The 24,881-nt window shown below is 40.4% G+C and overlaps 1 protein-coding gene across 9 annotated transcripts in view; it reads right to left on the reverse strand.

Moving 5' to 3' along the window:
- Positions 1-24,881, reverse strand: part of ptpn12 (protein tyrosine phosphatase non-receptor type 12) — a 55,129-nt gene that overhangs the window by 10,931 nt on the left and 19,317 nt on the right. For all 9 annotated transcript variants that reach the window (XM_042222993.1, XM_042222994.1, XM_042222991.1 and 6 more), the window contains exons 2-12: positions 19,291-19,399; positions 17,793-17,869; positions 17,551-17,646; positions 15,909-15,947; positions 15,538-15,609; positions 15,195-15,254; positions 14,237-14,379; positions 13,415-13,481; positions 13,252-13,329; positions 11,457-11,555; positions 8,715-8,800 (exon numbers count right to left, since the gene is read on the reverse strand). In XM_042222993.1, coding sequence (XP_042078927.1) covers positions 8,715-8,800; positions 11,457-11,555; positions 13,252-13,329; positions 13,415-13,481; positions 14,237-14,379; positions 15,195-15,254; positions 15,538-15,609; positions 15,909-15,947; positions 17,551-17,646; positions 17,793-17,869; positions 19,291-19,399 — 926 coding nt within the window. The remainder of the gene's footprint in view (positions 1-8,714; positions 8,801-11,456; positions 11,556-13,251; positions 13,330-13,414; positions 13,482-14,236; positions 14,380-15,194; positions 15,255-15,537; positions 15,610-15,908; positions 15,948-17,550; positions 17,647-17,792; positions 17,870-19,290; positions 19,400-24,881) is intronic.

Raw genomic sequence — 24,881 nt, forward strand, 5'->3', positions numbered from 1 at the left:
ATGCAAAATGTAAGCAGTGTATTCAAATAATCAGCTGACCAATAGAAGCAACCCAAGAATCATAAAACTGACCTCACAACCTTAGTAGGCACTAGGCACGCCCGTGATGTGCGTCTAGAATCCATGCTTTTTACATTGCCAAGCAAACTGACAGCTACACAGCTGTTTAGTCCCAATCTCTTGGGTTCTCTTCACATTTTGCATTTAGAAATGATCTTATTTTCACTAATAAACATAGTAATACTAAACACAGTAATCTCAAACAACTTTCCTTATAGATTTATTCCTGACCACACCTGACACTTTAATTGAACACTTCATAAGGTAGCATCAGTAGTTTCTGCTTCTTTTGCTTGATGCAAAATAATGTAACCTTTCTGAAACATCTTTTCCACGATCCCGGGACATGTCTTCTGACATGTTTTAAGCAATTATCCATTGGAAGACTGTTTGCATTTGCTTCCTTAAATTAAGTAGCCTTTTTGGCTAAATTGTGTATTTCACAAACTAGTTAGAAACTTGGGCTCGTGTCAAAATGACCACATCCACAAAAATATGACTACTTGACATTTCCTAACAAGAAGGCTATGGACATACAAACCTCCAGTATCCCAAAATAACGGGCTAATATCAGCTAATAATATAGGCCACTGAATAAAGCCAAACTAAGCTGATTGTATTGTAAAACTAGAACTCGTGTGCATAACTTTTCCTCCAATTCTTGGAAGGGTGGGCTGTTCCAGAACAACAGCATATTTAGCTTTCAGGCTCAACATAACTTAAACTAGACACCACTATCTCTTTGTTTTCTTTAATGAAAACTTTAATTACCCATGAGAATTTCTTCTTCTATGTCATCTTTGTTGCCTGAGCAAGCATGAGATATTTAACAACACAGATTCCCAACTGGATCCGGTTATTTCCATGGGGGATTATAGACATTCGGATGCCACAAAGATTTTTTTTTTGGGCCCTATAAGATGAGATGAGATGAAATTTTAATGATTCCTAAGGGGAGGTTGAGCTGTTACAGGAGCAAACACTAATAAGTCACTGAAAAACAAACAAGGCGTAAAGAGAGGAGAATAAAGAAAAAATGAAGCTGCAGGCAACTCGGTGACAACTGCAGCATGTATGACGAAATGTAAACATGTATTACAAAAATATAAGAGTTTAAATCAAATGCAGAAAGTACTAGTACTGCTGCTTTCCTGAGGGATCTAATGATTAAATAAAAAAGCCCAAATTATTCTGTTTAATGATAAAAGATGAAAAAGATCCAAGATTTCTCTCGTTTTGTTCAACAGAAGCAACAACACTTCAATTCAGCTCACTCTAACTTTTGCTAAAAACTGCTAAAACTATCCTGCAACAATGTCAGTATACAAAAAATGTATTAGTGTCATGTTGTCAACCAGCACAATGTCAAAAATCAGTCCTATCATGTTAGGACACTGGTGACACAATCCAGAAGAGTTCATTGTGACTATACCAGGATCTGCCCACAGTGTTCTTCATATTGTGTAGGTAGTAGGGGTGGGGGGAAAAATCGATACTGTGTAGTATCGTGATATTTTGTTTGCTAATAATGTATCGATACAGGGACAGCAGAAATCGATATTTTGTTACAAAAAAAGTTTTTGTGGAGTGGAACATGCTCTGACTTCAGAGCATGTTGATCCTTTTTCTGAGCAAGAATCCTGACATTCCTTCACTGTCCAAATGTGTTTAACTTTTTTTTTGGCAGCAATAAACACGACAGTTTACTTATTTTAATTTAAGACATGTTTTATTTTAATTAAGTAAACATTTTTATTTAATGTAAAATTATATTTTGTTTTAATTTACTTTCAAATTCTTCAGTTGCTGAACGGGCTGCATAGTTTTCATAAATTGCATAGTTCAGAATAGCTATAATTGTACCAGATGGTTGCATTCAGTTAAGTTGGACTAGACTGTAATACAAACTGTTCAGTTTGTCAACAATAAAACTGACTGAAATGAGAGACTGAGTGTGAGACTTTGATATTAGATAAAATAAATATTGATAAAGTTTACCTTTATGTACAGAGTCTGAATGTCGCAAAATATTTAAAAAAAATTGCAATAATATCGTATCGTGCGTTAAGTATTGTGATAATATCGTATCGTGGGATGTATGGTGATTCCCACCTCTAGTAGGTAGCTCCCTTTTCGCCTGCTAAACAACCACTTCCCCATTGTGTCCTTTAAAGATGTCCTATAGTGACTGGCACCGACACATGAGCAGCAGATCCAGTCGTGCAGGGTGTAAAGTGGGAGGGTCAATGGATCAGACTTGTTTTTCCAGCACATCCCAGGGATGCTCGATCAGAATGAGATCTGGGGAATTTGAAGGCCATTTCAACACCCTGAACTCTTTGTCATGGATCTCAAACATTCCTGCTGAAGACTAAGGAGTGTATGTAGCATGTTTGCAAGTTTAGGTAGGTGTAACAGTCACATCAGTGCCACAGCTGCTTCCACTGGCTTGTGTTCTTTCTATTATCTTTTGCCATCTTTCCCCCAACATGCACCTAGCCACAGAGACAAGGTAAAAGCGGAAGTGATGTGTTTTAGCAACCAGCAGTAGAGTTTTCAGAACTTTGGCTTAGACTCCCTTCAGGTCTTGTGGCATCATTGAGTCATGCTCAGTTCTCCTGTTTTGGTAAGTACTAATCATTGCTTACTGGGAACACATGACATAATGTGTTGGAGATGCTCTAATCTAGTTGTCTGGTCACTACCTTGACAAAGTCACTCACTTTAGTTTCCAAGTTCAACACATCAACTTCAAGAACTCTTCACTTGTTGGTTAATAGTGATTATCGTGGCCAGTGTTGGGAAGGTTACTTTTAAAATGTATTCCATTACAGATTACAGAATACATGCCCCGTTTAGATCCTCTGTGTGAGGATCTAAACGTATTCTACGCTAGATTCGACACAGCGAACACCATGAGACCGGACAGTGTGCGCACCGCGGATGACGTCAGTGCGCACACTGTGTCTGAGGAGGATGTGCGGAAGTGCTTCAGGAAGGTGAACGCACGCAAAGCTACTGGTCCGGACGGGATTCCCGGCCGCGTCCTCAAGTCATGCGCGGCTCAGCTGGCTGGAGTGTTCACGCACATCTTCAACCTTTCCCTCTCTCTGTCTGTAGTCCCAGCCTGCTTCAAAATGGCCACCATCGTCCCTGTACCCAAATCCTCCACCATCTCCTCATTGAACGACTGGCGACCTGTAGCCCTGACCCCCATCGTAAGCAAATGCTTCGAGAAGCTGGTCAGGGACTTCATCTGCTCTGCACTACCCGACTCACTGGACCCTCTACAGTTCGCATACCGCCACAACAGGTCCACTGATGATGCCATAGCCCTGACACTACACACTGCCCTGTCACACCTGGAGAAGAGAGACACGTATGTGAGAATGCTGTTTGTAGATTACAGCTCAGCATTCAATACCATCGTTCCCTCGAAGCTGGACAGGAAACTGCAGGATCTAGGACTGAGCAGCTCCCTCTGCAGCTGGATCCTTAGCTTCCTGTCTGACAGACGCCAAGTGGTCAGACTGGGCAGCATCACCTCATCCCCCATCACACTGAACACTGGTGCTCCACAGGGGTGTGTACTGAGCCCTCTCCTATACTCACTCTACACCTACGACTGCACAGCCACTAACAACTCCAACATCATTGTGAAGTTTGCGGACGACACTACAGTGGTGGGTCTTATCACCAACGGTGATGAGACGGCTTACAGGGAGGAGGTCAGCGCCCTGACCCACTGGTGTCAAGACAACCATCTCACCCTCAACGTCGCAAAGACAAAGGAGTTGATAGTGGACTTCCGGAGGTGCAGAGAAGTACACACCCCCATCACCATCAACGGCGCTGCTGTGGAGAGAGTGAGCAGCTTCCGGTTCCTTGGTGTACATCTGGCTGAGGATCTTACGTGGTCAGTACACACAAACAAAACAGTGAAGAAGGCGCAGCAGCGCCTCTTCTTTCTCAGGAGACTGAAAAGATTCGGCATGAGCCCCCGCATCCTCAGGACCTTCTATCACTGTGCCATTGAGAGCATCCTCACTGGATGCATCACCACCTGGTATGGCAACAGCACCGCCTACAACTGCAAAGCTCTCCAGCGAGTAGTGCGGTGCTCTGAACGGATAATTGGAGGTGAGCTTCCCTCCCTCCAAGACATCTACAGGAAGCGGTGCCTGAGGAAAGCGGGGAGGATCATCAAGGACTCCAGTCACCCCAGCCATAAACTGTTCAGACTACTTCCATCAGGAAGGAGGTTCTGCAGCATCCGGTCCCGTACCAGCAGACTGAGAGACAGCTTCTTCCATCAGGCCATCAGACTGCTGAACACGTCATAGACACCTCAGCTTCACTACTGGAACTTTAACATTATGCACTCCATACTGTACAGTAATGCCACTGTTTTGCACATGTCTCAACTCTGTATATTTTTATATATTTTATTTATTGTTTACTCTATTTAATTTGTAAAATATGTGTACACACACACACACACACACACACACGTAGAAAAATATTTAGTATACACATCCAGAAATGCATATACTATTATATATTGTACATATATTTATTAGTTTCAGATGTAGCCATTCTTGTATTTTGCTTGTTTACGTTATTGTATTTTGCACAACTCTGTTGCTTGTGAAGCTCGCACACAAGAATTTCACTCACATGTGCTGTACCAATGTACCTGCACATGTGATGTGACAATAAAAGTGATTTGATTTGAAAATGGATTCTGTAACGTATTCCGTTATGAGAGTAACATATTCTGAATACTTTGGATTTCTTAATATATTATCATGCTGTTTACAACTACGTGAATGTACTATTGCTGTGATTTATTACTGTTACCGAACCGTAGTAAAGGGACCTCTGGCTAATACGTGGGGTTCGTGTCGGGCTCGTAGCCGGAAAAAAGCTTTACTTTGTTGTCTGGGTCAACTTTTCTTGCAAGAGACAGAGAGGCGTTGAAAGGCTGCCCCAACGGAACTTATTGTTTCGGAGGAAAACACAAACACAGCGTACAGTCTTAATAGCTTACTTACACCTGGGCTCGTCAGGCACTCTTCTTGGCTGCAGTGGTTATTATTATATTTACATGCTTCCAGCTCCTGTTTTTGCCCGATGACAACTCGTACTTTTCCTTTTTCCTCCCTCCCTCGCTCACAGACACATAACGGGTATGACAGTCCATTCTCCCTGCAGCACGGACTACACTGCCTATGATGCTACATTCTTTAGAGCATTCTGCCTGTTAGCTTAGCATAACAACAACAACAACAACAAAAAAGTGCTCTCTCACCCAGGAAAAACGCAGAGAGAGAGCGTCACCCTGTAACCATGGCAACCGCAACGCTGCCGCCTGGAACAACATAACGTAGCTGTCAAACAAAACCCAAACAGTCCTGACCCGCGACAATATGAAACAGGGAAGTACCGCCGTGTAATCCATTTATTTCAACAAAGTAACTGTATTCTAAATACCCCCTTTTTTAAAGGGTAACTGTAACAGAATACAGTTACTCATATTTTGTATTTTAAATACGTAACAGCGGTACATGTATTCCGTTACTCCCCAACACTGATCGTGGCTCATAGGTGCACACACAAGATTATTCGCTAATGCATACATTTCTCCTGTAAACCTTAAAATCCTTCATTTTCACTCATAAATCAATCCACAGACACGCAAAAACAAGTTTGGAGCAGCAGGTGGTTGCGGCTTTGGTGGTCACAGCCAGAGCTCTGTGCCTGCCTCACCTTCCTCAGCAGAAAATAGAAGGTAGAGGATGCTTTGTAAAATTAAAAGCAATTAGAGGAGTCACTACACAGCATCACCCATCTTTTGTTCCACTGGGACAACTAAAAATGTGTATGATATAATGTTTAACACTTGAGTATCATACTATTGCTCACATTTTACTACCTCAAAAATACAGATGTCAGTTTTGTTACGTCATAGGTTACATCACCAAGATGCTACTGACACATTTAGCCAGAAGCCCAGAAGTATTGAGGTTTTAAACCCATCCCTAATGGCAGAGCATGAGTAAAAGCCATGACTCCCTCGAGTTCCTGCAGCATCTCCCCTCCACCCTTCTCTCTCTCCCTCTCTCACAACCAAAGATTCTTCTACACATTTACACCACTGCAGGACCCACTGGGAGTGTGGCCGGCAGAGTGTGGTTTATGTCTGTAAAAATAGCTCTCGCCATCAATAGAACACTCTCAGGCTTAAACTAGGCCTTGACATCATTTCTTTATAAACACAGGGATGATGCAGAGAAAGAAAGGAACATACTGATAAGAAAGAGAGAGGGAGACAGCATACACTCCTCACAGGGTGTCCTGCTTCAAGGAAGTGTTTCTACTTTGGCAGCTTCTGCAAGTTCCCATTTGTATGTTTTACTAAGAACAGGAAAGAAACCGTCCAGTAAACGGATAACTTGTAGGTACACACTAAGATTAGAATGAGCTAAAAATGTCTGCTCTCTCATAAAACTGCCTTGTGCAGGAGACAAATTAAAGAAAATGAGAAATTTAGTGCAGTAAAAAGGATACATTGGCTCTTAAAAAATGTAATAACCCCAAATGAGTACTTTCCTCGAGGTGCAGCTCAATCTGCATAATGTCTAGAGGGGCTTTGGTGGATCCTTTTTCATGTGCTTTAGCTCAGGTATTTTGTTAGGCTGTCTAGAGGATACTCTGCAGGCATAGCAGCTCTTCTTTGGGCTTGTTCTGTGCCCTTCAAATGGAATATTTTCTTTATCTAAAATCATCCTGTAGTAGATCTGCTTTAATGTTTACTTACAGTCATTGTTCTGCTCCATCACCCCTAAAGAAAACTTAACTTGGGAAATTATGTCACTATCAGTGAGAGAGCAGATGTCCATAAACATCAAGATTCACTTTGATGATATCTCCACTATGCATCAGGCTTGAATACGCCTATTTAATGACATGGTAACACAGATGGAGACCAGTTCATTTATGCTGGGGGACTTTAACATATCCCTACTGATTACTGGAGAAGGGAAATTCCTTCTCTCCAACCCTACCCATTCTAAGGAGACATGGGTAGCCACTGTGTGGTGCCCAGGGATTAATTCCAGCTGTAAGCCAGTGCGCTTCAATCAAGGACACTGTGACAGGAGAATTATCCTAGCATGTCATTTCTTTGGAAAGAGAGAGAGCACTAAATCATCTTCACATGCATTAAGGCTTACGTACCTACTAACTGATGCATGATTTGAGAACCCACTTCAGCTTTATGCAAATTATGTGTTCACAAAGACAACCCTTTGAGGTTTGATTTTTATCATCTTTAGCAAAATATTTGTGTGTTTTGAAAAAGATAATTATTTATTCAGGACAAAGAGTAGCAGATCACTTTACATCTTCTTGCCACTATAAATGTAATCACGCTGATAATCACAGAGCCATTGTTTCTTACATTAGCACAAAAAATATGCTGTCAAAACAGCAAATCTTTAGAAAATGCTTCCATCCATCCATTCGCTTCCACTTATCCTTTTCAGGGTTGCGGGGGGCGCTGGAACCTATCCCAGCTGTCATAGGGCGAGACAGGGGTACACCCTGGACAGGTCGCCAGTCTGTCGCAGGGCTAACACACAGGGACAGACATCCATTCGCGCTCACATTAATTAGACGGTGGGAGGAAGCCGGAGTACCCGGAGGGAACCCACGCAAACACGGGGAGAACATACAAAGTCCACACAGGCAGACCCCGGCCTGATGGTGGAATTGAACTCAGGACCTTCTTGCTGTGCAGCAACAGTGCTAACCACTGTGCCACCGTGCTGCTATAGAGTGCAGTTATAAAGTGTTTTGCTGTGTTAACGGGGAGAGGATATTTCCAGGTGTGGATACATCATGAGTAGAAAGAAAGAGGGCTGTAAGAAAAGTGCACACCCCTGCAGGCCCGAAAGGAAGAGACAAAAGACAGCAGAGAGAAGCAAGATTTAAAATAATAATAATAAAATAATTGAGTAATAAGATGGAGGAAAAATGTATAAGACTGAATGACAAAGAATAAGAGAAAAGAAATCTGTATTTATGAATGCGGCAGATAAAGTGTGTGTATGTGTTTGAAATAAATTCCCTGCATTTGCATAAAGGACTGTTTGTTCTCAAAGAGGAGGAGATGAAAAATGTAACAGTTCTACTTTAACTAGCCTTGGGTTGTGGTGTGTTCAATGCCATGTTGTGTTGCAGAGCATTGCAAAGTGTTGCAAAATGATCTATAAATACAGCTCCTCCTCCAGCAGGAGCAGCAGCCAAACAGAAGTTAACTTTGGTAAAGTGGAGGCTGTTTGTAACTTTGGGCTGATGGGGAGCTACACTGTAACAAAATACTGGGATATTATTTCTTTTTTTTCTTTTTTTTAAATATGTTTTCTGTGTGTTTCGTGTGTTCACAGTGTTCTCCAACAAGCCACCTCTCGCCTGGCGTGAACGCCTGTGTGGGCTTGTTAACTAATCTGTGTTGAGGACGAGGTAAAGCAGGTGAAAACTAAAACGCAGAGTCGACCAGTTGCAAACATCCTTAATGAAAAACAGGCCGGAACGATTTAACGATATAAGGAGATAAACTGAAAAAAATAAATGTCAGACAAATGTCCTACCTGCGAATGCGGGGAGGTTTTGGAGGTGGAGTGTCCCATGTATCATCCGATAATTGGTTGCTTGCTTTGTCAGGACTGCTTTCATCCTGGACAAACACACAAGAGTAACAAAACAGTTGGACACGACATTTGTGAAAAGTGGAAAATAAGGGAAACCCTCTTATTTTTCCTTCCTGTCATATTTAGATGCTGGAAAGCAACTACCATCATCCCTACTTTTAGTTAAACGATATAGTTTGTTTTTTGTATATGTGTTTGCATATTTACATGAAAGATGAAGCTTATTTTTCAGCAAGGCCTCTGGACTAACCCTCTTTCTTCTCACCTAAATGTCCCTGAAGCAGAGGTAACAAGTTGCTACAAAGTTGCTTCACCAAACGATGAAAGACTTCTTCTGAAAGAAGCCCTCCCAGCAACAACAATTTTTCTCTCTTCCTCCCAGCTCTCATCTTTCCTCTTCTCCCCTGTGACTCATTAGTTTGACTCCCTCCCCACTCTGGTAATGAGAAGATGACAGGCCAACTTCAGTTGTCAAACTCATGACATAGGGGCAAACCGGGCCATTTGAACGCTCTAGTCTGCCGAGGAACTAAATTCTGATCTAAGAAAAGAGGGCAGGAACACAGCTTCTTTGGCTCCGTATGTCCACGTATGTTGTGAGAACCGATCTAGTGGGACGGTTTCCTGTGAACAAAGGCGGGCGTGAGCGTGCGGAGAAACATGTGGGATGCGTGTATGTGAAGGCTTATTGTTCCCAATGCCACAGAGATCACCTATGTGGGTGTTTTAGTCACCAACAATGGCTGACTGGACATGAGTCAATGCATGTATGGACTGAGTCAGTACAGCACAGCAATACTGATGTGCTGTTTGTGCGTGCAGCGTTCTTCTTGGACTTGCAACTAAGTGAGATAACAACAGGGTCACGATCAGCAGCTACAGACTTGTGCTGCAGTTTATGTCACGCTTGGTGCAAACCACACCTTATCCTTAAATGATTAATAGCATAAATTTTAAAACAAGGGAAGTAGTGATACAGTTTGTCCACATTTTAGAGCCGCTCAAAGATATATTGAGCTCCACTTTACAAAGTATGTCAGCAGATTCTTTTCTAATGTCAAAAACAGTTGTGTCCGTCTGTGTGACCGTGTCTTGCGAGGGTCGCCCTTTCCCAACGGATGTGTTTTTCTATTCTCAGACTCAGAGTGCATTATGGGAGAGAAGTGATGTCACCAAAGCTTCCTAAGCAGGAAGTGAGCTTCTGGATTGCTGCCAGCACACTGTCTCATCAGCTCTGTATCCCCCCCTCCCCCCACACCTCCCACAGTCTTAAGATTTGCCAGTCTTAAAAGCTCTCTCATTGATTCCCATTTCCACCATGTCTGTGTTTTCACAGGTCAGGTGGAGCACTCATTTCTTGATGTTACCTCACCTGATGCTGCTTTGCATCATTTTAATTTCTCTTTAGGATTAAAAGGCTGTGAAATGGCACCACCTCAACACAGCTAGCACCTAAAGCTTCCCATCTTCTTCAGGCAGAAACGTTTGACACAGAAACTGGTTGCATTACTTCAGAGGCCACTGGTGTAAAATGCTGATGGGTATTTGTATAGCATGTTGCATATGCTGCACTTAAACTTGCATTTGTGAGCTTGTTTCTCTTAAAAAGCAACTGAAGCAAACATGCCTCAGAAAGAGGCAGCAGATTTATGGTCTGGTATTTTATCTGCTCACAATACATTTATTATTACATGCAATTATTCTTCACTTACAGTAACAGCAGTTTCTGTTTATATCACTTAATGTGCTCTACTGATTTCAGCCTCTTACAGTGAAGCTTGTGCAGTCCTTCTATGGTCTAGCTCTCTAAATATAGAGCAGCTTGTAGTCTCTTTAAGGCTGCTTGATGGGATGACAGGAAGAATCTATAGTTAAATGATCATTTGTGTTCCAAAACCAGATTAGAGCATGAATATTTAAAAACACAAAGTTTTGGTGTCTTTCAAGTTTGGGAAATAATATTTGTCCCTCTTTTTTTGTGTTGTTTTGTTCTTTAGGCTGGGTATATGCTGTGCACTGTCCTAAATGAAAGGTCATTGTGAAAAAACTGGTGGCATCAGGTCATATCAAAGTGTCCATATCTATGAGCCATCCATTCCCAGTTGTAGCAGCCCTATTCAAACTTGAGGACAAAACACAGAAGAAGAAATTCTCATACAGTCTACATACATCAAGCTTTAGTTTCAGTTTATTAGACCTATGTTGTACAGTGTCATTTGCAACAAACTTTGATCATATGAGAAAAACTTTTTTGGCCATGGGAGGAGGACCAGAGACAATTCAGGACACTTTGTATAGAGCGCTTGTGTATTTGGGGGCAATAGAGGATAATGTAAAGCAATTTAAAATGAGGTCAGTGGTAAGTGTCAGAGCAAAGCGCTTCCAGTTGTTTTTAAATAGCTGAAATTGTCTGCAGTCCTCAGAGTACTCTGTACAGAGATATCTCTCGTTTTAAGCACAATCACAATGACTCTTCTTTTTCTGTCTGTAAACAAAAGTTTTCTTTAGACCTCTCCACACCATCTTCTCCCCTGTGACTAATTATCTGTATTTTTTTCCCCTCCACTCCCAGTAAGTTACTCAGCGACATCCTGTCTTGCTTTAACACTACAGAGCATGCACTGTGTGTGTGTGTGTGTGTGTGTGTGTGTGTGTGTGTGTGTGTGTGTGTGTGTGTCATACCATGCCATCATGGATCTGTGTGCTGGTGGGACTCTCCAGCTGCTGTAGCTGTTTCTCAAACAGTTGAGCGATGGCTCTATGAACCAGCTCATACTGCTCCTATAGATAGAAAGAAAACAGACACATGATGAGGCAGGAGGGAGAGAAAAAAAACTGGTGCATGAAGAAAGAGATAAGGGTTAAATGCACAAGATGTGAGAGGAAAGAGAGAAGTAGAGGAGTGGGAAAAAACAAGTTTCAGCAAATCAATATCAAATCAAATATACTTTCCACTCTATCAAAACAGATTTCATTAGTTACAAGCTTCCTACAGGATGGCGGTCTGAGACTTTGAACTCAAACCTGTGTCAGCGTTTGGCAAATCAATTCTGTAATTCAATTAACCGAGCTCATTTTCACTCCTGGGAGAGAAAAAGAAACAGCTCGGACTAAAGGTACAAATTTGACTCTGTCAAAGTGCAAAATGCCTCCTGGCGAAAATCACACATTAACTACAGGAAGTAAACATGAAAACACACCCATGTTAAAAATTGTGGCAAAACAACCTCAACCAGTTACACGCAGCGATGGGAACGTGAGACAATGAAAGAACCTTTTCAACCAGGTATGTAGCAAAACGAGATGAGAATGAAGGGGCGACCTTTAGCAGGAAATAAGCTTATTATTACAGCTGTGCATTCGAACATTATAACCTTAAAAGAACAGAAGGTTAACAACATCTCTTTTCCAAATCTTGCAGAAATACAGTTTAACACTTCAGTTATATGATAACATGCCTTTTTTTTTTTAAATTTACAATAAAGGAAATGAAAATCTACTTGGCAGCCATTACTACACATACATTTCAGCCAGGCAATCAAGGTTCACATCGACATTAAACAAACTTTATCCTGCAGACACAGAACAAACTGTGTGGTGTCTGTCTGGTTGAACCCATGTGACAAAGGAGCAGAAGACTGTCCAAAGAATTCCCACTGAGGGAGTGTTCGTGCTGATTTTAATTACCTCCTGCCTGCGGCACTCTACCTAAGTGCCACTTCTCGTCTAAACCGAACAGATTATTTCCCACGACCGAGTATTAGGGCCACATTAAGAAAAATATTTAAAAATTGTGTGCATTTTGAGAAAAAAGTCAAAATGTGGAGATTACAGTTGCCAATGCCACGGCTCATATACACTCTACAAAACGCCTTGTGTAGAGGAGTCAGTGAAACTAACTGATCAGCTGTCCTATCGCCTCTTGTGATTCCACTAGTATCCTTTCACCTGCCCATTTCATTTTGGACAAATCTGGCCAAGTCCTCCAACTTTGTGTTTGCTTTTTTTTTTTCCTTCAGTGTTCTTTTACTTATCACACCACTGTGTTTATGTGCTAAAAGAGAAATTACTTCCTTTTAAATGAAACCAAGTACGATCTCACTAACTCATCGACACAAGGCATTTTGTAGAGGGTATAGCAGCCGTGGCAGTTTGTCTTGAAACACCTGTAATCTCCATATTTTGACTTTATTTTCAAAATGTAAATGTTTTTCTTTAAGTGGCTCTAATACTTCTACATAATTTCCAGTAACGAGAACACATCTAATACAGAAAAACCCTATATATAAAAAGGGTGTTATATATGACGACGTCTAGAGTTGGTGACCTCAGGGCCATGGTTGTGCGTGGCAGCAGTAAAGCTTCTGAGGACTGATTAGCATTTCTGTGCTGGTACGGAACAAGTAAATAAATTATCGCTCTGTATAAACATCCGTTTCGTTAATTTACATCTGTAATGAAAGCTAAGGCAACAAACCTTGGTTTGAACAGCCGAGTGTCGCTGTGTCCTCATCTCTTGGATCAACCGGAATACATTAAAATCTTCTGGAATTTTCTTTACAACGTTAAAAGAGAATTAAAAGAAATGTTAAAATCGATCGAATGTGTACATTTGCACAGGTAAGTGTGTGTTGACATACCCCGGCTTTGAGGAGGTTCCATGTGTAGTCAATAGCACAGATAGCTCCTGTCCTCCCACAGCCCGCACTGTGATTAGTGGAAACGCACACATATACACAAATAAGCTTTTGTTGTATCGGTGCACTAGATAACTAGATTTCTATCACTGAGAAGTATCTGCTCTTTTTGTATGTTGTTTGCATGTGTGTAATAACACCTCATCCAGACAGGAAGGAGACAGGAGCCTCACAGAAGCACACGCACACACACACAAAAAAGAAAAATCATAAAAAGTGATCTCACGCTGTCAGCAAGCATTCTGCTACTATAAAGAGTACCGTTTCTCCACACAAACAGTGCACATCAACCCACACAAAGCATCTTAACAGATGCAGAGATGCAGCTTTAAGTCCTGCTGTGTAACAGAGGAACCAGGAAATGTCCTCAGGCTGCTCATTATAGCTGATTACACACACATGGAGATGAGTGTGTGCGTTGTGTGTGTGTGTGTGTGTGTGTGTACACCCATGCATGTGCGCAGCAGAAAACTAGAAACTGTGGGCTTGTAATTATTTTGCTTTTGTTTACACTCAAGTTGATAACTTTACCATTTAAGCTTCTTACTGTACCATACTGATAATATTTACATTTGTAGCCTAGAACTTTCTGTCAAGTCTCCAGCTTCAGTAAATTGGGTAAAACCTGCTTTGTTTAAAGCAATTAAGTATTTCACATTAATCCATTTTTAGAAATTTCATATATTTCACATATTAGCTGAATTTCACCAAAACAACAAAAACACAAACTCAATTTCAGCTAAGAGTAGATGCATGCATAACTACCTGCAGTGTACACATATTGGGACATCATTGTTCTCTTGGTATTCTCTCATCAGCCCAATCATATCCAAAATGGAATCAAATGATGAGGGGACGTCATGATCTGGCCAGTTCATATAATGGAACTGCGTTATCCTACGGGATTCCTGCAGGAAAACAAACGTTGATAACTGAGTGGAGAGTCAGATGAAAGCTGGTTCAGTGGTGAAGGAGTGAAACTATGATATGCCATGAACAATGTTGCCAAACTGAATCTTAAAAAAACAAAAAAAAAAACAAAACTTTATTGACACAGAGTTTAAGTATAATCCCACCCCACGGACCTCCAACTTGTACACAAAGGAAACTGTTTTTCACACTAACCCAAACAGCTCTCTCCAGATGCATCTGTAGTCTGCAGTATTCAAGCCTGAAGACGGTGCATCAGATCTGGAGCATGACCAGTTGTTTTATTTTTGTTTGGATGTTTTTTAAAAAAAAAAAAAAAAAAATCCCTCACACACACAAAAAAAACCCCTAAACAAACAAATAGAAAAAAAAACAAGAGTGCAGCGTGACTGTCTATGCAGACCTGTCAGGATATTGCACTGCAACAGCCTGAGACGTCTGAAGGATGTTTGTGGTCATTCAGCACAAACGGGAATTTTTTTTAATGCACCAATCGTCCTGCGTGCAACATTTGGCTCCTGGTCAAATGGCTCCTTTTTTCCTCAAACTCAAATTTAAAGGTTGGCGTTTAGATGCATGCAAGCAGTTGAAGGGGGACTTTGGGTTTATGGCTGCAAAAAGAAAACCTAATTGTATTTGTTGGAAACATGTGGATATGAAGTTTATTTGTAGGCAATCTTGTCGCTATTGTGATAGGCTGTAGCGTTATCTGAAAGTTAACACTTACTTTAGACTGGTTTCTTGATAAAGTACATTAGGTATTAATGAAGAGGTCTCGAGAGAAAGCACTTACATTTTCATACTGTGCTGTCAAAGTCCTGATGAAGTAGTCTGTTCTGGCCTGCTCCGATTCCTAGAAAACAAAAACATGTGAGAAAAGAGGCAGTCCCAAAACCCAGACCTGCTACGTGCCTCCTTTTTGTTTTTAGACACTAGTCTCTCTCTCTCTCTCTCTCTCTACACACACACACACACACACACAACACACACACACACACACACACAAACACACAACACACACCACACACACACACACAAGAACCTAAACACACACACACACACACACACACACACACACACACACACACACACACACACACACACACACACACACACACACAGATTTGTCTACTTACATAGGAGATTCTGAAAGGGCCAAAGCTCATAGGCTGCTCCCCCTGCATCGGGAAATACCGCTCACACTTTTTCTAACCAGAGAAGAAAAGTTAGCTTTGGCTGAGAACAAAATACGAGACAGACACCACAGCTTCCTGTGAACACACACTTTCAGATTCAAAATAAACAATTAATGTGACATGTAGAACATAGATGGTGACAAATATAAGTGACTAATTATGTGCTTACTATAGCCATACGTGCAAGCAATATAGAGCTCAAAATAAGTGATCAGTGTGAATTCACATCGTCTCTTTCCACAAAAATTTTTTTTTATTAGAAAAAAGAAAAGCAGTTGTGATTTTACATGTGCAAAAATGTGCACACTTACTCTTCCCATCTCAAACTCTCGACAAGCCATCACAATAACCTGCGAAGACACAAAAAGGAAGGATTACAATATAAACATTTAAGCTCTCAAAACTAAAAACGCAGATTTTTATTCATTCCTGCGTGCTTAGATTTAAAAGAGTTAGAGAAACTAAGCAGAGCATCCTTCACGTTTGATCGCACATTTCCATGCAGCTGCATTTCAGGTCATTCCCTTTGATCCTACAGGAGTAATTATCAAAGCTGCAGACTCATCCCTCTTCATAGCACTAGTTAAACCTAATCATAGCCCTCCTCCCTCTTCTCATCTTTGTCCATCTGGTTACAGCATAAGCACTCTCCATCTGCCTCTTAATTCCTGACGACACAATTAAATATTTATTTTGAGTATCTTCATTATTACAGTCTTACTTCGTACACTTAATTTATTTAACCGCCACTAATGTCAACATTTTTTCTCCAATTTGTGTGATGACGCAAACCTTTTGTTCTTCCAAATCTGCACTCTTGGAAAGAGTAAGCGCTCATTTAAAAGAAAACAAACAAACAAAAAAAGGAGAATTACATTTTACATTAAAAAAAAAAAAATCTTCTGTTGGCTGGGGCTAGTTCTTGCAGCATTTTGCAAAAACACATTAGGTAATAAACCCTCTCTTCCTCTTCAGCCACCCTGCTAACAAAAGATCCTCCGGCAGCACAGCAGTTTTTATGCTTTTTGTGGCTAGCTTGCCAAATACTTGCACTGTTAAGGTGCCATTTCCAGCTCTTGCAGCACCACCTCTCCCTTGCTATTGTGCTCTTCTAGTGGTCACTCGCAGTACTGCAAAAAAAACAGTCAACAACGCAACACCCCGAAGCGTTTTCCCCCCCCCTCTCATAGAGCTCGATTACTAAAAAGACATCTTTAAACTATTGAACTGAACTGCTTTACCATTCCCGTTATAGAATATAACCTAACCTTAACCTTATATATTGTAACCCTTACAGAGCCTAGAAAGGTTTGTTTTACTGGCAGTATATTAATGTAAAGTAACATTTCGAGCAAGCCGACTCGCTCAGAGACTAGTATAGCATCAAAATCGACAGTACTATTTACTGATTTAAGAATCCAACATTCTGATATATCAGCTGATATTTTGTATTTATGTGTGACATGTGCAGTTATTTTTTTGCTTGTTTATGCTCTGCTCAGACAACTTCGCCCTCTGGTGGACAAACTTCAACAAGAAGGTTGAAGGGTGTTTCTTTCATTTCTTCATCACTTTTTAAAATATTTTATTTATTATATATTATAAATACCATTATTTATAAATTGGCAAATAACCAGGTTCTAGTTTTAAAGACTTTTTAATTCCATTTAAATCCTCAGTAGATAAAAGTTTACATTGCTGAAATTGCATCAAATCACTGCAAAGAAGCCAATAATCAGATATCCAGTCTATTAATGAAGACGGGAAGAAAAAACCCCCATCAAGTACATCCAAACTGTAAGGATTTACACATCAGACTTTTCCTGCTCTCTTTACCTTCAACGTTTTAGCTCAAAAACAGCACTTAGATACACGATTCAATTGTTCACAATGAGAAAAACAAAAAAATATCCCCATCCACTGACTTCCAGTCTTCTAGTAAGGAAAACTCACAGCAACATTGTATTCCCAGATCATCCTCCAGAAGTCGATGACAGTGTTCAGCAGTGGACCCTGAGTTGCAATATAGGCCTCTGGGCCATCCATACCCTGAAAGCAGAGAAAACATGTTCACCGATCAATTATATTAACACATTCAGCGAGGATTAATCACATGACTCAGTACACTATGAGAACTTTTCCACTAAACAGTAAACAACATGCCAGAGAACATGGTAAAGTAACCTGACATTTACCTTAATGAAGTTAGCATTGATGTAATCTGTGTCCTGATTGGTTGTTTTTAGCTTCAGCTTCACTCTACTGTGATCAACTGGGGAGGAAATGGAAAGAAATATTTTCTCTATTAAAACATTTTCTTCTTATTGAAACAAAAAATGAATGAGGATATAGGTGGGAACAAGTAAAATATGTGATATAATGGACACAGTATTATCCTCCATTTTTTATGTACAGTGCGTGTGTGTGCATACACATCTGTCACAGATGAACCAGTTTTTCCTTTGCCTTGTCAGCAACCCATTCACTAAAAGCCTTAATGAATGAATGGACAGAGGAGAAAAGCAGGATAAAGGTATAAAAAGTAGGACAGATGTTGGATCACGTAAGCTTCCCCCGAGGTTATTATTAAGTACCGCAAGACCTCTGTGTAGGAAACCATTGCATGACCTACGGTAGCTGTAGCTGCTATAAATGGATCTCTAAATATATTTTCTGTTATTTTCTAAATTTCATTCATTTAACCAAGTAGTTAGAATAAAACCCTCAAAGTAAACACGAGCAGGTGACAATATCTAAAAAGATATTTGACATTTGTTGGGGCTGTTACCAGCTTTAACTGAACACTGTTTTCTCTGGTGTACAGTGACCTTTAAAGCTGAGCTGATATGTGCGTGACGCAGGTGCGTTTATTGCTGTGAATCAACTACAGTCATGAAAAAGATGCAGAATGATAAGCTAGTGCAGCACATTTGGCCTTGATCTATGCATATATGTGCGCATACATAAAGGCCAGATGTGCATTTTGATAAACAAGATGCCAACCGGAAGGAGTAAAGCAAAAATCGTCCACAGATATTTTTACCTACTCATAGGCAGCACACAACCACCAAAACCTACAACAATGCTAAACATTAGGCTCCATATAAATCCTTGTTTATAGCAGCATTGTAGCGTAGCAAGGAGGCACATTAATGCAAAGGCCAGGTGTGACCAAAAAGTTTCCATAAAAATCAAAAGTTAATTTCTTGTGCACCTCCAATTCTCCTCCCACTTTTCAGAGTTAACTAAGTAAGTAGCGTCTGAAGGTTTGGGCATTCCAAATTACCAGAATTTGCCCATTTTGTCCCCTTTGTCCTCCCCATGTCTTCTTAGTATGAAGAAGCCTTGTCTATTAATTTTTGATTGAATACATTGAAAGTTGAAAACAAAAAAAAAAAACAAGAGAAATTTGAACTAACTAAATCACGTGGAAGCTATGAGATAAATTATGCCACTCTAAGCTAAAGAAAAAAAGTTGGCATCTTTACATACCAACCCCAACTTTTATCCTGTTTTCTTAAAAGAAAGTGGATAAATCAGCAGTGGCTCCATTCACCGAGTTGCCAGTATAACATACAAGAAAGGTACATCAAAAAGTAACATGGCCATAAATTTTTATTAGTTTCACCTGTTTCTGATAAGTTCAAATGTGTCCTGTGGGAAAGAATCTTTCATCTGTGGAACATGACTTACATGGCAGTATATCTTTATATCTGTTCTTCTTCACATTCTCCTCTCTCTCCCCTATGTTGGTCGGGTAGATCTTCTCTGTCCGGTATTTGGTAGATAACCGTCGTAACCGCTAAAAACAAACAAGAGAACAGGACATAGACTGTAAAACACTGCTTTTCTCTTTAGCAGTTAGACATGTGAAGTGGTTAAAAGTATAAACTGGTCTTCAAATAGAAGAACTCAAACATTGATTATTGTATTATATGATAAGACAGCAGGGTCAATCAGTGATACAAGTCAGACACAAATCAGCCTATCAACATCAGTATCACTCAAGAGAGAAAACTGGTGAGCTCGAATGAGAAAGCAAGCACTAGACAACAGCGCTAAAACCCCCAACACAAAACAAAAAAATAAAACTTACAGATGATGGTTAATAGACAGTGTTCAGTGCTCCCAACATACTCTTTCTTTAGGCTGTCAACTGGGGTATATACCCGGCAACTCATTTCAGCATTTTCATTTTTAGTTTTTATCTGTCTGAGAGAAGACCACCCACAATTCACATATTCGTGGGAAATAACCTCGCTCTTGTTGTGAAAGTTTAATTGTTGATAACCAGCCCACATTCCAGATCAAGGCACCAAAAACTGGTTTGCTAGCACGTTGCCTGTAGTTCGTATGGAAGATGGTGAACTGTCTGCCAATGCTTGCCTTCTACCTGCCTACTAATACTAACCAGGCCTTCAAAGTAAAAAAGTCTCGATTTAACACTGCAATCAACACATTTCATTCTTATTCTGAAGGCCACCTGTCACGTGTCACACTTTTCACATTCTCACCACCACTTGACGAGTAGTTGCCAAGTCACTGAGGACAAGTCTGCATTTTTCATGCAAACTACAGGCAACGGCAGCAACCACAGCAATTGCAAAGAGGTTCTCAGTGTACCAGCATTTCTCTTTGTGACCAATTTTACACAGTGACTGCGAGTTCCCCAGGTGTTCACCAGTAATGATCAAGGCACATACTTTTCCAAAGAAGGGATTCGTGAGATTCCCGTGGTTGCCGGTAGGTAGCATAACAACAGCAATGACTGCAATGACTTTAGACATGCTCGCAAAAGTATGGGTCGACTATCGTAGGACATATACCATGCGTCCAGAGGGGTACACATCGAGCACTTGTAAACACTGCAATATATTCAGCCACGTATTTTAACCTTTACTGCAAGCTTTTAGGTCCACAACTTGTTTCCGTCAGCTCCACTCCAAGCCCGAGTGCGTGCAAGGAGCTGAAAAGGTTGGATCCGTGCATCCTTGTTCATTTAAGAAAGCATGTTTGCCTCCTTTCATTGCATCCACTCGCGCCAGATGGAAACTAAATCTGTGGGAAACATGTTTCACTTCAGTGTTTGTCTTAGCTTAGATACAAGCAGGTTATTCCCATTTATAACACAGAAATGCTATTTTATCAGTCCTACGCTGACATCACTATTAATACCATTACACCACAGTCTAACACACGAACTCCCAGTCCTCTCTGTGTGACAGTGCATAAAGTTAAGTGTGTCCAAATCTAATAGTGGCTGACACTGATGAAGACACACTCGGTTAATGGGAAATGGGAAGAGCACAAGTACGTGGGTCTCTTGTGTGACAGCAGCCCAGAGCTTAGCTAGCTGTCCTTGAACACTGCAGGCAAGGATGAGGATATCTTTACAAAAGGAGAACACTATACAGGGGCCATATTTTCTTCTGTTTACTCGTGTAACTACAGTCATTATGTGTTGGGCTTCGGGCGTTTGCAAAATGAAGGTGACCTACACTCAACACCGAAAGCGCCATTTGTGGCCACAGAAGACTGAATCTGACAACGTAGGCAAAGAGCTGAGCTAAAAAAAAAAAAAAAAAAAGCAGCTTAATACACTATAAAATGACTTTTCAATGAGTCTCTTTATTGTCAAGACAACTGCTACTGTGATAGAAAATGACACCAGGAAGAGGAAAAAATTTTAATTTAAAGAACCCCATTTTATTAAGCCTATTCTGAATCCTCCTTTGTTTTTTTTTAAATCTTCATTCTGGTCTTGAGTTTAACAGTGAAAGTCTAAAGAAACTTCAAAAGCACAGCAAAACTTTTGTACCATTATAAAACTCTTGCTGCTGAAGTTAGATAGCATTCGCATGGTGTCACTCTCAAGGGCCTTAAAAAAAAAAAAAAGATATTTCTGAAGTCGGTTTAATCTCTTTCCTCTCGGTTATTCAGACATTGAGGAAATTAGGAATCTCTCCACTTTTCCTGCCCCTCTCTCTCTCTCTCTCTCTGCAAGTCTGAGAAAGTCGGCGTGGGCGTTCAGGCTTCTGGAGCCTCGTGTGAAAAATGGTCCCACCTCTTCTCTCTGGCTTTCCTCCTGTTACTGTAGCACGGCACTGCACACCCCAACTCCTTGTGTTTCTTCCTCATTTCACTTTTGTAACAACTTCAGTGCTAGTGGACATATTATCATAGAATAAATGTGACATTTCAAAAAAAAAAGACTACACTTGATTTTTCAAAATCTACAATGCTTACAGAAGTATTAGATAGCGGTTTCTGTGCATCCGTTTTTTCTTCATTCGTAAATAATTAAAGCATTTCTGATTTCCAGAAAGTTGTCTTTTGAATCTTTTTATATTTTCTGAGCACAGCACACAAGAATCCCCCCAATGACATGATCAGTTTTTCAAAATTTAATTTTACGAACTGACGGAGAGAAAAGGAGCGCGAAACAGAGACCGTGGGCGGCAACACAGCTGTGCATGTGTGTGAGAGTGTATGTGTGTGTGTGTGTGTGTGGTAATAGCGTTAGAGCTCCTCTGGCCTCATGTGAATTACATTTGCAACAGAGGTCTGCTTCTGTGTTGGGCCACAGCCCGGGCAGACATGCACACAAACACACTCTCACATAGACACATACACAAAATGAGTAGAGAAGTCAGGCAGTAATGATGATAAGTAGCTTCCCTTTGTAGCCCCTTTTGTTTCATTTACAGGAAACCCGGGGAATCAAATTCATTTTCCCATTAAATCCTGTGGATTTAGACATTCGGTGGCACCTGGCGTACAGATTTTTGCCTCCTTAATCACCCATTTTAATCTTGAATGACAGAATATATTATCTGCCAGTTAGTTAGGACAAATCAAGCAGCAACATCAGCTACACTCAAAATTTCTGCAAAATTAACTCTAGGGCAGGGGTGTGCAGCATAAGGCCTAAGGGCCAGAATCGGCCTGGCACAGACTCAATATCGGCCCACTGTATGGCTTTGGAAAATGAATTTTTTAGGTGGATAGTTCTGGTATCTTCTGTTTTATAGTTACAAGACAGTCTGGGCAATGAGCTACTTCCTCTATAAGCCCAGGGAGACAAGCTGATAGATTTTTTTAATTTACTACAGCAGTATTTCTTTATCATGTAGAAAAACGGAGGTGTAATGTTGAAATTACAAGTCTTCTTTTTCTTTAAATATATCTGAGGGATAGAATGTGTAGTTAAACTTTGAGTTTTTACTCCAGTGAATAGCTTTGCATCGTTCACAGTTCGATGTAACTCATAATCTTATTCTGTGAGATGATAAAAGGTCCTTAGTTCACTCACTGTCTACCATGCTGCTATAAGGCAACCCTACCGTTAAGCAATCTTCTTATGATAGACACAAAAAAGGTGTTTTTTGGACAGCAAGTGGGCGGGGCTTCTTGATTACATTTTAAGGATACCTGTTCAATGACATAACGCAGAGCCAAAAGTAGTAAAACCTGCCTGAAACTAAGTGTCAAGAGCAATCTGAAACTTGAGCTTTTAGCTAACAAGGATTAGCAACACACAAATGTACTATAATAACAATCATAAACATTTGTAACTGATACGTTTTATTATCCCAGGTTTCACACAGTCACTGATAACAAATCTGTAAATTATACTGATGTTCTTAAATATAATTAAAAGCATGTATGCAAAACCAGTAGTTCTAAGTCATGAATGCACCATAGAGCGCTATCTTCAGCATCACTGACAGCGCCTTTATTTATCACTTGTTAATCTGCTGATAGAGCAGGGCTGACTTGTCTGTGGAGTGTCACTTACAACAATTACAGGAATGGCAACTAGGAACTGCTTCCAAATTGTCTACTCCATCAAAATATATGCCTTTAAATGTATCAGTTCCTTTAATCAACGCTAGCATATTTTCTGAGAAGTTGTGCAACAATGGATGTAAACTCAGCATGGCTTTTTTTCCTGTCTTCACCACAGAGACAACTGAAAAGGAATTAATGAAACAACCAACAAAAGATCAACCCTATAAAGGCACTTGTTTCAATATCAGTCCTTAGTTATAATTACTAATATTATTACCAGTTAAAACCACTTGTTTAATTGAAAGCCTATGTGATTTAAGGCAGAGTAAAAAGATACCTCTATAATATTAGAAGATTAGATGAAGAAAATGTTAACAGTACTCCAATCAGTCCTGTGAAAAGCTGAGCTCACACCCGCACGGCTTCCATAGTAATTAAGAGGTTAAGTAGCAGCTATGTGTTGCTAATCAAATATACCTGATTAATTGACTAACTTGTCAATTAAGGCAAAAGTTTCATTTGCAGTTTGTAGGTCTGGGGCATTCTGGTGGGTTAACATCTTGCCACAATCTTCTTAGGAGGAGATGTTCCAGAAAATTCCCCACATGATTAGACAATGCTCAGAGAAATTGGAAAAAACAAAACAAACAAACAAAAAGCCCCAAGTGCTACATCTCACACTCACACTCTGCAGGCCTCGATTAGCTTGTTAAATGTTGAAGTTCACCCCAGTATAATTAAAAACAGCTTGAACAAGAATAGCCTGTTCGGAAGGGTTGAAAAGGGGAAGTCTCTTCTTATTATAAAAACAAAACGAAACATAGCAACACAGTTTAGGTTTGCAAAGTTGCATCTGAACAAACCACAAGACTCCTGGAACAATGACCTTTTACAGACCAGACCAAAGTGGAGATGTTTGGTCATACTGCGCAGCACCATGTTTGGTAAAAACCAAACAGCATATCTGCACAAACAACTCATACCAACTATAGAGCACGGCGGTGGAGGGGAGATGATTTGGGCTTATTTTTCCAGCCACAGGACGTGCGCACCTCGCAGTCTCACTGTCGACCGTGAACTCCTCTGTAAACTATTCTAGAGTCTAGACTGAGAACACCAGTTCAAAAGCTAAAGCTTAAATCAAGATTGTATCATGCCACAAGACAACGTTCTCAAGCACATCAACAAATCTACAACAGAACGGCTGACGAAGAAAAGAATCAGGATGTTTCAATGGTCCAGTCAAAGTCAAGACTTCAACCTGACTGAAATGCTGTGGTGGGACCTTAAGAGAGCTGTGCATAAATAAATGGCTGTAAACCTCAATGAACTACAACACAGTAAAAAAGCGTGAGCCAAACTTCTTCCACCAATGATGTGAGACACTCATAAAATCATATGATTATTGTTTCAATCAATTTCAATCAAAAGGCAATTTGTGCAAAATATTTAAGCTCAGAAAAGGGAGTAAGCTGAAAAAAAACAAAAACAAA

This window comes from Haplochromis burtoni, unplaced genomic scaffold, assembly GCF_018398535.1.
Source record: "Haplochromis burtoni strain Fernald_Lab_line unplaced genomic scaffold, NCSU_Asbu1 Contig_98, whole genome shotgun sequence".
Lineage (NCBI taxonomy): Eukaryota > Metazoa > Chordata > Actinopteri > Cichliformes > Cichlidae > Haplochromis > Haplochromis burtoni.